This window comes from Arachis ipaensis, chromosome B10 (assembly GCF_059453495.1).
Source record: "Arachis ipaensis isolate K30076 ecotype BB chromosome B10, ASM5945349v1, whole genome shotgun sequence".
Taxonomy (NCBI): Eukaryota; Viridiplantae; Streptophyta; class Magnoliopsida; order Fabales; family Fabaceae; genus Arachis; species Arachis ipaensis.
Genome location: NC_142435.1, coordinates 52,005,872 through 52,021,706, shown reverse-complemented (window position 1 = coordinate 52,021,706; position 15,835 = coordinate 52,005,872). Strand labels below are relative to the sequence as shown.

The 15,835-nt window shown below is 42.2% G+C and overlaps 1 protein-coding gene across 1 annotated transcript; it reads right to left on the bottom strand.

Annotated features, from left to right (window-relative positions):
* Nucleotides 1–12,258: 12,258 nt before the first annotated feature.
* LOC148580030 (uncharacterized) lies at nucleotides 12,259–13,499 on the bottom strand. The gene is made up of 2 exons (XM_088491570.1): nucleotides 13,382–13,499; nucleotides 12,259–13,292 (listed from the first exon to the last, which is right to left on the bottom strand). Exons 1-2 carry the CDS (start codon nucleotides 13,497–13,499, stop codon nucleotides 12,259–12,261), a joined length of 1,152 nt encoding a protein of 383 aa, XP_088347696.1.
* Between the last annotated feature and the right edge of the window lie 2,336 nt (nucleotides 13,500–15,835).

Here is a 15,835-nt window from a genome sequence, read left to right as displayed (position 1 = left end):
CCTACTTTCCAAATTTTTCAATGAAATACCCAAAATAAACATTTTCGTTCACTACCAATGTTTCCCAAAATTTCTCCCCACACTTAAATGAAACACACACCTTAACCTAAGCTAATCAAGGATACAAATTAAGGCAAATCATGGTTTTCCACTTAAGGTTGTGATGTGGTGATATTACAAACAATGGGGTCAATTAAGGCTCAAAGGGGATTAACAAAGGTAGATGCAAGGGTAGGTCTATATGGGTGAGTGAGTTTAATTCAAAAATGGCCTCAATCATGCTCAATGCATTCAAACATCAACTATTGGAAATAAAGAATCAAGCAAAACCAAGATTATAATCATAGGAGTATATCACACAATGAACAAAAATTGTGGTAAAAATGTGCATCCAAACAATATAGCTCAATAACTCACAAGGTTGTTTGTTCTATCTCTCTTCTATGTTCCACAAAAATTTATTTAGGCAAGCTTAAAAACAATTTTCCAAATCAATTCAATAGAACGCCCTTAAAACAAAATTATTGGAGATTTTTGTTGTTTTTTAACCAAAATTATTTCCTATATGTAAGTATTAGTTATGGATGTAATTTCATCAAAAAAAAATTTCTAGTTCTATTCCTAATTTTTAACATCCAAAAACTAACATGAACAATTAGGACCAAAATTGAACTAGATGCTATACTATTCACATCATCCAATCACAATTTCTATCTATAAAATATATACCATGCAAGAGCAAAAAATACCAAATACAATAACTAGAAATAAACTAAGATATATATATATATATATACCAAAAGAAAATGTAATGCAACAGTTAAAACACTCAAAATATCTACAAGAAACATAATAAAAGAAAACAAAAATAAAGTGCAAAGTATTCAGAAAAGAAAATTTACGCCCCAAAAAATGGTGAATCCTCTCCTACACTTAAGCGTTGCACGGTCCTCCGTGCATGAACACAATCCGGGGAGAATGGCTCTAAAACACTCTACCTTCAGCTGGCAGAAGTGGGGCTTGGGTTGCATGGAAATTACCAAGTCCAATGCATTCTCGGTGTCCTCCTTCTCTACCGGCTCCTTGCCTTTATGTCTCATCCTCAAAAAGAACGAATCAAGTATAATTAAGAATCACAAGGCAAGTGGTACAAAAAAGTAAAGGAGTGAGTAAATAAGCATCTAATTGAGGAATTTTGCATAGTGGTGTGGTATGATAAAAAAAAAAGTGAGCCATGTGTGTATTCCAATTATGTGTGCGGTTAGAACACACACAACGGCCGGTTAAAACGGCATCCACACAATCAAAAAGTAAGCATGGGTTCCTCAATTAAATGGCCTAAGTTGCAAGTAATAAGTAAGCATCAATTAAACACAAGCAAGCTTAGGCAATTATAACAAGAGTGAATTGAATTTAGAAAAGATTGGAAATTGAACTTGTGCAGGTGAAAGTGCAAAATTAATGTAAAATGGCACAACAAACAATAACCAATGCAATGATGAAAAGAAAATTACTTATTCATCCTCGGGAATAATGAAATAATCACATGGTTAAGGTGTTTGTTACAAAAAGTGACAAGTTTGATAAAATCAAGTCAAGCCAACTCAAACAAAGGCAAAGCATTAACAAGAAAAAAGGACCTTGTGATGTGATTATATTGATTTAAAAATCATGATGAACAAGCAATTTAATTCAATTCACTAAATTCAACATGCACTTGTTCAAAATTTCACCAATTAAGAAACAAATGTCAATCTTTATGTCAAATTGGTGCTTGCAATTCAAAGCAATAGACAAGTACATTATTGAAATTCCAATCCTAAATAACATCATAACCGTTCAAACGTGCACAATTCTTGATTAGAATGCCAAACAAGGATATAGTCTAACACATATGATAGCTACAATACATACATTAAACTCAAAGTTCATCCAGGCATTATGTTAAACACATGGTATACGGTGCACAAATTCAACAATTTCAAGCCAAAAATTCAAGCATTAACAACCCATAAATCAGAAATTGAACACTTGCAATTCAACAACTACTAATTAACCAAAATTTAAGCTAGATTACCAAATTTAAATGAGGAAACGAAAATTTAGCAAGCAAATCAACAAGACAAGAAAGAGAAAAGAGATAAGAAGAAGAAGAAAGAAAAAAGAAAGAAGAAAGAAGGAGAAGAAATAGGGAGAGACGGGGGTGGGTAGCGCGGTGGTGGCACCGGCGGCGGTGGGGTCGCTGGAAGATGGGGGGTCTGGCGTAACAGGGCATCCTTCCTGATTAACGCCTAGAACGCGACCTGTGTGTACGCACAAGACAGTTTGCGTACACACAAAAGGAAAAGCAAAGGGGATGCGAACGCACAGGGTGTACGAGCGCTCCTGGCAGGAAGGGTGTCAAGAAGTGTGCGTGCACACAGTGCTGTGCGCATGCACAGAAGAATTTTATTTTTTTTATTTTTTTATTTTTTTTTGAAACAGGGTAAAAGGACATGTGTGCGCACGCACAAGAGCAAAAAGATTTGGGGTCTGCACGCACAGCATGTGCGAATGCTCCCAACAGAACGGGTGCTGATGAGTGTGCATATGGACAGGTCTATGCGTACGCACAAAAGTCAAAATCTGGGAGAAGTGTGCGTGGGCACAAATGTGTATCTACGCACACTACCCTGTTTCTGCAAAATTTTCAAAGCCTCTAAGGCACCAACATGACTTCTGTTCATACCCTGGGTCGAGATGACCGAGCCGGGATGTTCAATAGCAAAGCGACCGACCTCTTTAGGTCAAGCGGACCGACTTCTTTACGAAGAAGTCGGCCAAAGCGACAGGAAAAGCCCAAAGAAGGGCCCAACTCAAGGAATACGACCCAGATCCAAAGGCAGCCCAAGCCGATAGAGACAAGGGCGGTTCCACGGAAGATAAGCTGACCTCAACAAAAGATAAGATAAGATAAGATAACTAACTTATCTTATCCAAAGAAGGTCACATCTCACTACTATAAATACACTGGAGCACCCAGGTATAACTCATACTCTGATTCTACAATAAACCTGCTTAATACCCGTGCTAACTTAAGCATCGGAGTCTCTTGCAGGTACCCCCCACCTTCCGGTGATGAAGGATCAGCAGTGCAGCCAGTCCAACAAGTCGGACACAACAGCTCCAGCCGCCACCAACCAGCCGAACACGTCATCTCCGACCAGTACAGAAGATCTCATCCGAGATCGACCTACAGTTTCAGGTAACCCTCGGAACATTGGCGCCATTCCCGGGGAACCTAGAAGTCATCCCAACACCATGGCGGACGACCGTGACAACGACCACGATTCAGATCTAGAAGATAGAACGCCGCACAAAAATGCGGACACTACACTGAAAGATACCCCGGAATCCAACGGGGACAAAGACTCACCAAATCTGGAAGCAATAGAAGCGCTTCAAGATCACTTAAAGCAACTCGAAAGAGAAACCCAACAACAACGAGAGATCGGAAGAGATCTACAAAGAGAGGTACGGCGACATCAGGAATTGGAAGAAAAACTACAGCGATTGGAAGCCAAGTTGAAAGCTCCTCAGACCAATCTTGAAGAAAATTTGCGCAAAGAGCAAGACCCGTTCACCAGGGAAATCATGAAAACCAAAATTCCAAAAGACTTCAAACTCCCGGATATGACCTTGTATGATGGCACCACGGACCCCAACCACCATCTCAGCAATTTCAGAAGCAGAATGTACCTCACTGATGCCCCAGATGCTGTTCGCTGTAAAGCCTTTCCAACAACTCTCACGAAGACAGCAATCAGATGATTCGACAACCTACCTCCCAAGTCCATCTCAAACTTTGACGACCTAGCCAAAAAATTCCTAGCCAGATTCTTCATCCAAAAAGATAAGGCCAAGCACGCCCCCAGTTTACTAGGGATCAAGCAAGGAGATCGGGAGAGCCTCCGCAACTACATGGAGAGATTCAACAAAACATGCATGGACATACAAAGCTTACCAACAGAGGCTGCCATCATGGGACTCATCAACGGCCTACGAGAGGGACCTTTTAGCCAATCTATATCAAAGAAGTACCTTACCTCCTTAGACGAGGTACAGGAGCGAGCAGAAAAATACATCAACATGGAAGAAAACACTCGGTTGGGAGAAACCTCCAAATCTGGGGCCCCCTACCGAGATAAAGACAAGGAATCCAAAAGGAAAGAAGATCGGCAAGGGGAGAAAATCAAAAAATACCACAATTACACTCCTCTCAAGGTATCCCTAGTTGACGTATACAAAAATGTCTGCCACACGGAGAAAATACCCCCAGCTCGGCCACTCAAAGGCAAAAGAAGGGGAGGAAATCGGAATGAGTATTGCGAATACCATCGAGTGCGAGGTCACTCCACCAATGAGTGCTTCGATTTAAATAACATCATAGAAAAGTTGGTGAGGGAAGGAAAACTAGATCAGTTTCTAGCAACCCGAGATGATGATCAAAGAAAGAGACGAAGGGACGAAGATATCGGATGAACCGCGCGGTCACCTCGTACACTAGAAAGACACGTCCACATGATACATGGCGGATTCGCAGGGGGAGGAATCTCCAAATCATCTTGTAAAAGATATCTCAAAGAAGTATATCATGTCGAAGGAAAGGAGGAAGCACCCGACATCCCGGCAATCACGTTCACTAAAGAGGACGCATCTGGAATCATCTTGGGACACGACGACCCCATGGTCATTACCATCATACTGGCAAACACCAATCTCCATCGCACACTAATAGATCAAGGAAGCTCCGCCGACATCTTATTCAAAACAGCTTTCGACAAACTCGGTTTAGAAGACAAGGAGCTTAAGGCATACCCAAACAGTCTGTTCGGACTGAGAGATACCCTGGTACAACCATTAGGATACATATCACTACATACAACCTTCAGAAAAGGGAACCAATCCAGGACCCTCAAAATAGACTACATTGTGGTCGACGTAAGTTCAGCCTACAATGCTCTAATAGGTCGGACAACACTCAATCAACTCGGCGCAATAGTCTCAACCCCACATCTATGCATGAAATTCCCAACTACAGAAGGGATAGCTACAATAAAAGCAGATCAAAAGATGGCGCGCCGCTGTTATAACGAAAGTCTAAACCTCAGAGGCAGAGGAGAAGAGTTTCGCACAATTGAGCTTGGCGGAGTGCAGCGACGAGAGGAACTCCGTCCGCAGCCAAAAGGCGAGATAGAGAAGGTTCAGATTGGAGACACCTCGGACAAAACAACTAATATCGGAACAATCCTAAGAGGAGACTCAAAAGAATTACTGATATAATTCTTACGCGATAATGCCGATCTATTCGCATGAAAAGCCGCAGACATGCCAGGCATAGACCCCAAGCTAATGTGCCACAAGTTGGCGGTCTATCCAGGATCTCGGCCAGTGCAGCAGAGACGAAGAAAAGTTGGACCGGAGCGATCCCAAGCTCTGGAAGAGCAGGTACAGGCACTACTGGAGGCAGGATTCATAAGAGAAGTCAAGTATCTACTATGGTTAGCCAACGTCGTCTTGGTGAAAAAATCAAATGGGAAGTGGCGAATGTGTATCGATTACACCGATCTCAACAAAGCCTGCCCAAAAGATCCTTACCCACTCCCAAGTATCGACGCTCTGGTAGATGCTTCCTCCGGATATAGATACCTCTCGTTTATGGACGCATACTCGAGATACAACCAAATCCCCATGTATCCACCAGATCAAGAAAAGACCTCGTTTTTAATGCCGAAAGTAAATTACTGCTACATCGTGATGCCCTTCGGTCTCAAGAACGCGGGTGATACTTATCAAAGGCTGATGAACAAAGTCTTATCAGACCATATCGGAAAAATCACGGAAGTCTATGTGGACGACATGTTGATAAAGACACAAAGCGAAGATACATTACTGTCCGACCTGACTCAAGTGTTCGACACTATAAGGAAGCACGACATGCGACTCAATCCTGCAAAATGCACCTTCGCAGTAGAAGCAGGCAAATTCCTAGGTTTCATGCTCACGCAAAGAGGAATTGAAGCAAACCCGGATAAATGCCAAGCTATACTCAACATGAAGAGCCCCACCTGTGTCAAAGAAGTGCAGCAACTCAACGGGAGATTGGCTGCCCTATCCAGATTCTTAGCAGGGGCAGCGATAAGATCTCTCCCCTTCTATGCTACTTTAAGGAAGGGAAAGCAGTTCGAATGGACGATAGAATGTGAACAAGCCTTCCAAGACTTTAAGGAGTTATCAGAATTCGACCTCCAATATGAAGCTCGGACGGCCATTAAATCACAGTATCTGGCCGACTTTATCGCAGAATTCATAGATGCCTTGGAAATCCCCACAGAATGGAATCTCTACGTGGACGGCTCTTCAAATAAGACTGGAAGCGGCGCAGGCGTGATAATAGAAAGCAACCAAGGAACCCAAGTTGAGCTCTCCCTCAAGTTCGGGTTCCCGGCCTCAAACAACCAGGCAGAATATGAAGCATTATTAGCCGGTTTGAAGCTGGCTACAGAGGTTGGAGCTCAAAAACTCAACATTTACAGCGATTCACAAGTAGTCACCTCGCAGATAACAGGGAGCTATCAAGCCAAAGATCCCACCATGAAAAAGTATTTTGATAAAACCAAGAAATAGCTCGGACAACTCGGTGAATATAAGATCTGCCACATACCCCGCAAACAAAACGCCCGAGCTGATGCACTCTCAAAACTAGCCAGCACCAAACCAGGGGGCAACAATAGAAGCCTCATCCAGGAAATGCTACAAAACCCGTCAATCTCGGAAGAGGAAAAAATCCTAGCCATAACAAGTCAGGACCAAGGATGGATGACCCCCATAATTAACTACCTCAAAGCAGAGACGCTCCCCACTGAGGAAAAAGAGGCAAAGAGATTAAAAAGGGAGGCACAGTACTACACTATTATAAACAACATCCTGTACAAAAGAGGGATCTCAATACCGCTACTAAAATGTGTGCCGACCAACAACACAAAGGAAGTGCTAGAAGAAGTACACGGCGGCATGTGCGGCAACCATCTCGGAGCACGAGCTCTTGCCAAAAAAGTACTCCGAGCAGGATTTTATTGGCCAACCTAACAGAAAGAAGCTACAGAATTTGTAAAGACATGTCTACCATGTCAGAAACATGCCAACTTCCACATCGCCCCGCCAGAAGAGCTCATCAGTGTAACATCGCCCTGGCCATTTGCAAAATGGGGACTTGATCTTCTCGGACCCTTTCCCCAGGGATCAGGACAAGTAAAATTCCTCATAGTCGGAGTAGACTATTTTACAAAATGGATTGAGACAGAGCCCCTAGCCAACGCCACCACTCAAAGAAGCCGGAAATTCCTATACAGGAACATTGTCACGAGGTTCGGGGTTCCATACTCCATCACCACAGACAATGGCACTCAATTCACAGACGCAGGCTTCAGGAGACTAGTAGCCGACTTGAATATAAAGCACCAGTTCACCTCCGTCGAACACCCTCAAGCCAATGGACAGGCCGAAGCTGCCAACAAAGTCATATTGGCCGGGTTGAAATGGAGACTACAAGATGCAAAGGGAGCTTGGGCCGAAGAACTTCCACAAGTCCTATAGGCATATCGAACAACGCCACACTCCATGACAAATGAATCACCCTTTCGACTAGCATATGGAGTGGAGGCAATGATCCCAGTAGAGATCGAGGAAGGGACATCCAGAGTAGTCTACTACAATGAGGAGGCCAAATCTCAACTTCAGAAGGAAGAACTCGACCTACTACCTGAAATCCAAGAAAGAGCTCGGATCAGGGAAGAAGCACTAAAACGTCGAATGGCTTCCAGATATAATCAAAAAGTAGTGCCGAGAAGTTTCACGGAGAACGATCTCATCCTAATCCGAAATGATATTGGAACAACTCGACCAGGAGAAGGAAAGTTGGCAGCAAACTGGAAAGGACCCTACCGAGTTGTAAAAGTACTTGGGAAGGGCTTGATGGGATATTTTTGTGGAAAAACGAATTTCTCCAAAACACCCAAAACTAACCGGCAAGTGCACCGGGTCGCATCAAGTAATAAAACTCACGGGAGTGAGGTCGATCCCACAGGGATTGATGGATCAAGCAACTTTAGTGGGTGATTAGTTTAGTCAAGCTAACATTGAGTGATTTGAGTGACAATTGAAGCCAACAGAATGTAACTTTGCAGGAATTATAAAGTGCAGAAAGTAAAATTGCAAGTAACTTGAAGAGCAAGAAAGTAAAATAGCTGAAACTTGAATTGCAAGAAATATAAATTTCATGAAAGTAAAGGGGACTGGGTGCAGGGAAATTAAATGAAAGCAGTAAATCAAAGCTTAGAACAATTGCAAGGAAATTAAAATTGCATGAAAAGTAAATTCAGATCACAGTGGCTCAAATGTAAAATGCAGAGGAACACACGTGCAGGAAAGTAAATGAGATTTGCAGCAGGCTTAATGTAAATTGAATTGAGGAACCGAACAGAAAATGAAATGCAGCTCAATTGCAATAACTAAAGGAAAGTTGAAGATCTCAGGGGTTGGATGAGACTAGAGACCAAGTCTAGATCTCAATTCCTTCCTTGATCCAACAGTAAACAATTTGCAGAAGAAATAGAGATAAAAGCAGTAAAGAGAGTTTTAATTCAAATTGCAATTCACTGAAAGTTTGCAGAAGAAGAACAAGGGAAATCTCAAAGTGAGAATGAAACAGAATTCCTTCAATTCTCAACCCAAGATTTAAAACAAAGAGAAAAACTAAAGAGAGAGCTCTGTATTCCTAATGCTCCCTAGTGGAGCTCGCCCCTATTCTCTCTATTCGGGCCTACTTTCTAAAATGAGAATGATGCCTTATATAGGCATTTTTACAAAATGAAAATGAAATTCAAAACAAATTACAATTAAAATGAAATTTCTATTCTAACTATCTCTTGTGCCTTTGAGTGATGATAATGGGCCCTTGCTCTTGATGGAATTGGGTTGATAGAGGCCTTGGTTGATTGCTCTTGGAGTTGGAGAGAGAACCGAATTGAACCGGGTTGGAATCATGAAAGCTTGAGTAAAAGTTGAAGTAAAAGTTAGGGTCTAACTTTTGCTCCAACTTTTCACATCAGCACCCTTCCTTGCTGATACCAACGTTGGGGCAACAGTTAGGGGTCAAACTTTTGCTCCAACGTTGGCCCCCTTGTGTGCATGTATGGGGTGCTACTTTGTCCTCTTGTCAACGTTGCCAATTTCATGCCAACTATAGACTATTATATATGGTTGGAAAGCTCTGAATGTCAGCTTTCTAACCCAATTAGAATCACCTCAATTGGACATCTACAACTCAAGTTATGCTCATTTGAAGAGGACAAGGTTGCTGGCTTTGGTGTGCAGCGTTTGAGGCGACGTTTGCCTCAAACGTGGTCGAAAACGCCAGTTCTGGAGGCTCAAACATATTGTCCACCCCATACTATTATACATTGTTGGAAAGCCCTGGATGTCTACTTTCCAATGCCGTTGAGAGCACATCATTTGGAGCTCTACAGCTCGAGTTATACTCCGTCGAAGGTGCAGAGGTCAGTTGGCCTCACTGCAGGTTGCCACCATGTTCGTTTATGCTCATTGCGGGGCAGTTTTCTCCCTCAATTTTAGTGTCCACCATGCAGTGCCATATATGCTTGGAAAGCTCTCGATTCCTACTTTCCATTGCTTTTTGAATCACCTCATTTGGAGCTCTGTAGCTCAAGTTATTCTTGTTGGAAGTATACCCCTTGCACACTCATGGCGCCAACGTTAGCCAAAAAGTTAGGGGCTAACGTTGGCGCAAACTTTTGCTAGCCCAGGGAGTGTTTTTCATGTGCCAACGTTAGCCAAAAAGTTAGGGGCTAACGTTGGCGCAAACTTTTGCTCATCCAGGGAGTATTTTTCATGTGCCAACGTTAGCCAAAAAGTTAGGGGCTAACGTTGGCGCAAACGTTTGCTCATCCAGGGAGTGTTTTTCATGCCAAAAGTTAGCCAAAAAGTTAGGGGCTAACTTTTGCTCCAGCTTTTGCCCAAAAGTTAGCCAAAAAGTTAGGGGCTAACTTTTGGTCCAGCTTTTTGCTTCCTGGTTCATTTTCAATTAATCCAAAAGTTTGAGCTAAAGTTTGAGGCAAACTTTTGCTCAAACTTTTTGTTCTCTCTTCCTCCTAGCCATTCCTTCTTGCTTCATCCTTTCTCCAAGCTTTCTTCACCTATCATTAATCAACCAAACACATCAAAGCTATGCTCAAAATCATGAGATATTCATTCTTTCATAATATGTGACAATTATAGCATAAAACCTCATGAAATAGCATGAATTCATACATGGTTGATTAAATCAAAGGAAACATGAAAATCTACCCAATTGGCTTGCTTATGGCTCAAGAAAGTGCATAAAACCTATTGAAAACAAATGAAAAAGCATAGAAAAACATGACATGGTGACATGTCATCAGGGCTACTACAGACTGTCCGAACTCGATGGACGAGAGCTTCCCAGATCATGGCACGCCTGCAACCTAAGAAGGTACTACAGCTAGAAAAGTAAAAGATCTCACTATTGGAAGCACTCTTTTTCCTGAAAAGGTTTTTTAATGAGGCACCAAGTTGAGACTCAAACACTATTCGACATAAAGGGATGAGAAATTCCCACATGTATATATTTGCACTTTTCTTTGAATAAAATATATATTTTAGATATTCTACAAGTATTCAAGACGCATTAATCTGAAGCATTCATCGTCCGATTATAAAGCAACAGATCGGCAGAAAGTGAATAACAATTTCACTGCACGATCACGATAAAGACAATCATCCGATAAAGGTGAAAACGTGATTCACCCAAAAGACAATCTAAAGATAGCAACCACCTTCTACAAATCGGCAAAGATGAACACAGAATAATGTAAGAAGTTATCGAAAGTGATCCAAAAAAGAACCTGACGAGGTCTTATGGATTGCTAAATAATAACTTAAAGACTGGCCGACGTTAAGAAGTCGGACCAAGTCAACCCAAGTTATAAGTAAACTCTGAAAAGAGGTCTGGCCAACCCTATTAAAGAGGATTACTTTAACTTAGAAGGGCCCGACATGACAAAGTCAGCCCAAAACTAAAAAGTTATAAAAGTAATCCCTGAAAGAGATCTGACAAAGATCCAAGAAAGAGGATTACAAAAATAACTTAGAAGAGACCGACATAACGAAGTCGGACTCCTACTACTAAAAAGTTATAAAAGTAATCCCTGAAAGAGATCTGACAAAGATCCAAGAAAGAGGATTACAAAAATAACTTAGAAGAGACCGACATAATGAAGTCGGACTCCTACTACTAAAAAGTTATAAATGTAATCCCTGAAAGAGATCTGACAAAGATCCAAGAAAGAGGATTACAAAAATAACTTAGAAGAGACCGACATAACGAAGTCAGACTCCTACTACTAAAAAGTTATAAAAGTAATCCCTGAAAGAGATCTGACAAAGATCCAAGAAAGAGGATTACAAAAATAACTTAGAAGAGACCGACATAACGAAGTCGGACTCCTACTACTAAAAAGTTATAAAAGTAATCCCTGAAAGAGATCTGACAAAGATCCAAGAAAGAGGATTACAAAAAAAACTTAGAAGAGACCGACATAACGAAGTCGGACTCCTACTACTAAAAAGTTATAAAAGTAATCCCTGAAAGAGATCTGACAAAGATCCAAGAAAGAGGATTACAAAAATAACTTAGAAAAGGACGACGTAAAGAAGTCGGCCTACTACAAAGCAAGTTACAAAGGTAACCCCTGAGAGAGACCGGACAAAGGACTACCAAAATAACTTGGAGGACCAACTTGAAGAAATCGGTTATAGATCGTCAAAAATACAAGCAAGAGCGAGAAAATCGACAAACAAGTTGGACCCACATAACCATAACCTCAAAGGATCCAAGCTACAAACAATAAAGCAAATCTGAAGAGGACGAGCGGCAGGGTTCCAACATCCTCAGAAAACAAAAAAGATACCAAGTTAAGCGCGAAAGCATGATATAATCTACAAAGTTATAAAGCTTCAGAGGCCACCAAAATCTACCTCAAAAGCTAGAAAGTTATTTTTGATTGTCAAAACAAAAAGTTGCTAGGCAAGCAACGAGAAAGTATCAGCAGTTAACAAAACATAAAGAGTTTAAAAAGCCCACAAGCCGGGCCAACTACATAAATATCCAGAATAAATGGGCTAAGGGTCAGAAGACTTTTTAGCAGCATCAGTCCGAGGAGACGGAGGGCGAGTCTGGAGAGGAACAGCATCCACAGTACCGTCATCCTGGTTTAAGATCTGGCAGTCAGGATCAGAAGCAGGAGGGCCGACCTCGGCAGGAACAGCAGGAGTTGACACCTTGGCAGAGGACACAGGGGGAGGTTCAACATCATCATCATCCTCGTCATCAGGGACAATCTTGCCATCCCTGACAACGTTATCTAGGCTGAAGAGGGTCAGGTCGGCCTCGAGAGCAATAACCCGAACTCGTTCCTTCAGGTTCTCATAGGCAGCAGTTACACTACCAACAAGATGACCTTGGAGCTCGGAGTAATCAGCTCGGGCATTCTCCAACTCCTCCCTCAGGCGCAACACCTCCCGGTAAGATGTCACATAACTATCCTTATGTCTTATAGCCGTGTCCTTGGCCAGCCTCACAGAAGCCGCCAGAGAGATGGAACTCGCCTTCTCATTCTCCAAATCTTTTTCCAACTTGGCCACCTTCACTTCAAGCTCCTCCTTCAAGCCTTTCATCCGATCAAACTCCTGTTTGGCCTCCTCCATAAAAGCTTTAGTGGCATGAAGAGGAAGACTTTGAGAAGTTCGATATAGGGCCGCTCCCATGTGTGCCATCTTGATACTACTCCGAGTTATATAATCAAAATGATGAAGAAGCGACACGTCATCCTTAGGGAGGACACCATAAGGGCCGATTTGTTGATCTACAAACTCGACCGCATCAAAGTTAGGAGTATCAAGGTTGAAAGGCTCAATCGTTTTTTGCTTCTTACTAGGAGGGGCACCAGAAGCTGCAGCAGAAGATTGTGGAGGATCGACCAGACGAACCCGAGGAATAGGAATTGCTTTCCTCGGTCCGGGAGAACTCGGCACAGGAGGCTTCACTGGAACCTGAGAAGATCCCTCTCCGGCCGCCTTGGCCGAGATGTTTAGAGCAGCAGTTGCCTTCTTCACCTTCTTGTAGGCCTTCATGGAATCATTATTTTTCGACATCTCTGAAAATACAGAATCAACCACAAAAGACAAGTTACAACATAGGAGAAGAAAAGCTCAGAAGCAAGTATAAAAATAAGTCAGACAGTACCCAAAGTAGTTCGAACCAAAGATAGATCACTCAAGAATCTCTTCGTATCCAGATGGGGAGGTTTCCCCCACAAATCTTCAAGAACAACTACAAAGGCCCGCTCAACCTCATTAAGCATCTCCCATGTATAACGTGGCACTCTCACATTCTTTTGCCACTCTAGAGAAAAAGCAGGCTCGTCATTTTCATCAAGAAAAAAGGGGTGGACCCTCTCAACAGCACGGACTCGGAAGAAATAGTTCTTAAAATCTTTAAACGACTCATCATACATGGCAAAAACTTTATGCCCCTGAGCCGATCTGAAAGAAACCCAGGAAGCTTTCTTTTTGGAAGAACCTCCGGGCTTGGCCGAGACGAAAAGATAAAGGAAAAGAGTTTCAGAAGGTGTTATGCCTAACTCTTGGCAAAACAGTTGAAATAATTTGATAAAATCCCAGGAATTCTGATGAAGCTGGGACGGAACAATATTACATGACCACAATAGGTCAGTTTCAAAAGTAGTAAAAGGAAAAGTAACGTTTAATTGGCTGAAGAAGTATTCATAAGCATAGAAGAAGGGACGCTCCCCCTCGATGGAAGTCGGAAAACAAACTCTCTCATCAGAATCAAAGGCAACAAGCTCATAATCCCCCTCACGGGCACTGTTACCACAAATCCTATGGCGCTTCCTCAGCTCTGTGCAAAATTCAGTATCCACAACAGAAACACACAACAAGACAAGGGAGTCCAGCTAATCGGACATCCCCTCGGAAACTCTGGAAGACATCTCTACAATGTTATTACGAGAAGACATGAGGCCAACTAATCCTACAAATAAGAAAAGAAGATGGGATTACTAAAAACATCTCGGACAAGGGAGAAAACAACTCAATACGATACAGGTGAACACACAAAAAAGGAAAACCCCAAGACTCAAACCAAAGTCCTGGGGCATCCTTTGGAGGCAATAATAAAGCAAGGTTTCTAGTAAAAATCTACTTCTCGCACCCCAGCATCTCTCAAAATAAGAAAAGAAGGCTTCAAACAGCAAGCATTTTCCATCAGAGTAAAACACAAAAGTCTTCAAAAACATTGCCTTATAGTCTAAACCAGCAAAAACCATCCCCAAACATCAAGCACACCAAACAAAGACCATTAAAGATACAACCTTTTTCAGAACCAGACAAAAGCAACCTTCAAATAAAGCAAGGAACAGATGCGGATAGCGGTATCAGAACAGAAACAACAAGGAACATGCAAAGCCTTAAAAGCATCAAGCAAAAACAAAAAGGATCATGTAGAAGATGGAGAAACTCCCAGAATGCACATTTCAACAACAATAAGGCACGATGGAAACAGAAAGATCCAAACTTTCTCTAAAGGAAAATTAAAATCAAAACCTCATCACAAAAACAAGGAAAAAGCACGAAATGGGACTAACCTGGAGACGAAAGAAGCTTCGAGGAAGAAAAACGGAAGCGCAGAAATAAAAGTTGCCCAGAAAATCGCCAAACAAATGCCACAACACAAGAAAGCAGAAGTGCAAATGAAAAACAGAGAGCAAAGAAAGCGGTGAAAAGAAGTTATGAAAAGGGCGAAGGAGAGAAACCGTTTCTGGATTTTCAAAATCAAAATAAAGAGCCAAAAGGAAACGGGGCAATTAATGTTAAAATTAATGAAAACATTAAACCCTCGCACGTTCCCAAAGCGCCGATATAAAAGCACGCGCTTTTAGAGGAAAAACGTTCTACATTCAAAAGCTTCTACAAAGGAAACAACAAAATGCTTGAGTTCAGCTTCACTAGAGAAGGACCGAAGTCAAGAACTCGACCTCAAAAAGAAGACCGAGCTCAAGCAGGGGCACTGTTCATACCCTGGGTCGAGATGACCGAGCCGGGATGTTCAGTAGCAAAGCGACCGACCTCTTTAGGTCAAGCGGACCGACTTCTTTACGAAGAAGTCGGCCAAAGCGACAGGAAAAGCCCAAAGAAGGGCCCAACTCAAGGAATACGACCCAGATCCAAAGGCAGCCCAAGCCGATAGAGACAAGGGCGGTTCCACGGAAGATAAGCTGACCTCAACAAAAGATAAGATAAGATAATATAACTAACTTATCTTATCCAAAGAAGATCACATCTCACTACTATAAATACACTGGAGCACCCAGGTATAACTCATACTCTGATTCTACAATAAACCTGCTTAATACCCGTGCTAACTTAAGCATCGGAGTCTCTTGCATGTACCCCCCACCCTCCGGTGACGAAGGATCAACAATGCAGCCAGTCCAACAAGTCGGACACAACAGCTCCGGCCGCCACCAACCAGCCGGACACGTCATCTCCGACCAGTACAGAAGATCTCATCCGAGATCGACCTACAGTTTCAGGTAACCCTCGGAACAACTTCCAAAATAGTTTTTTCAATCCCCAAATCATTTTAAAATCCTAAAAACATATTATTCCACTAAGATTA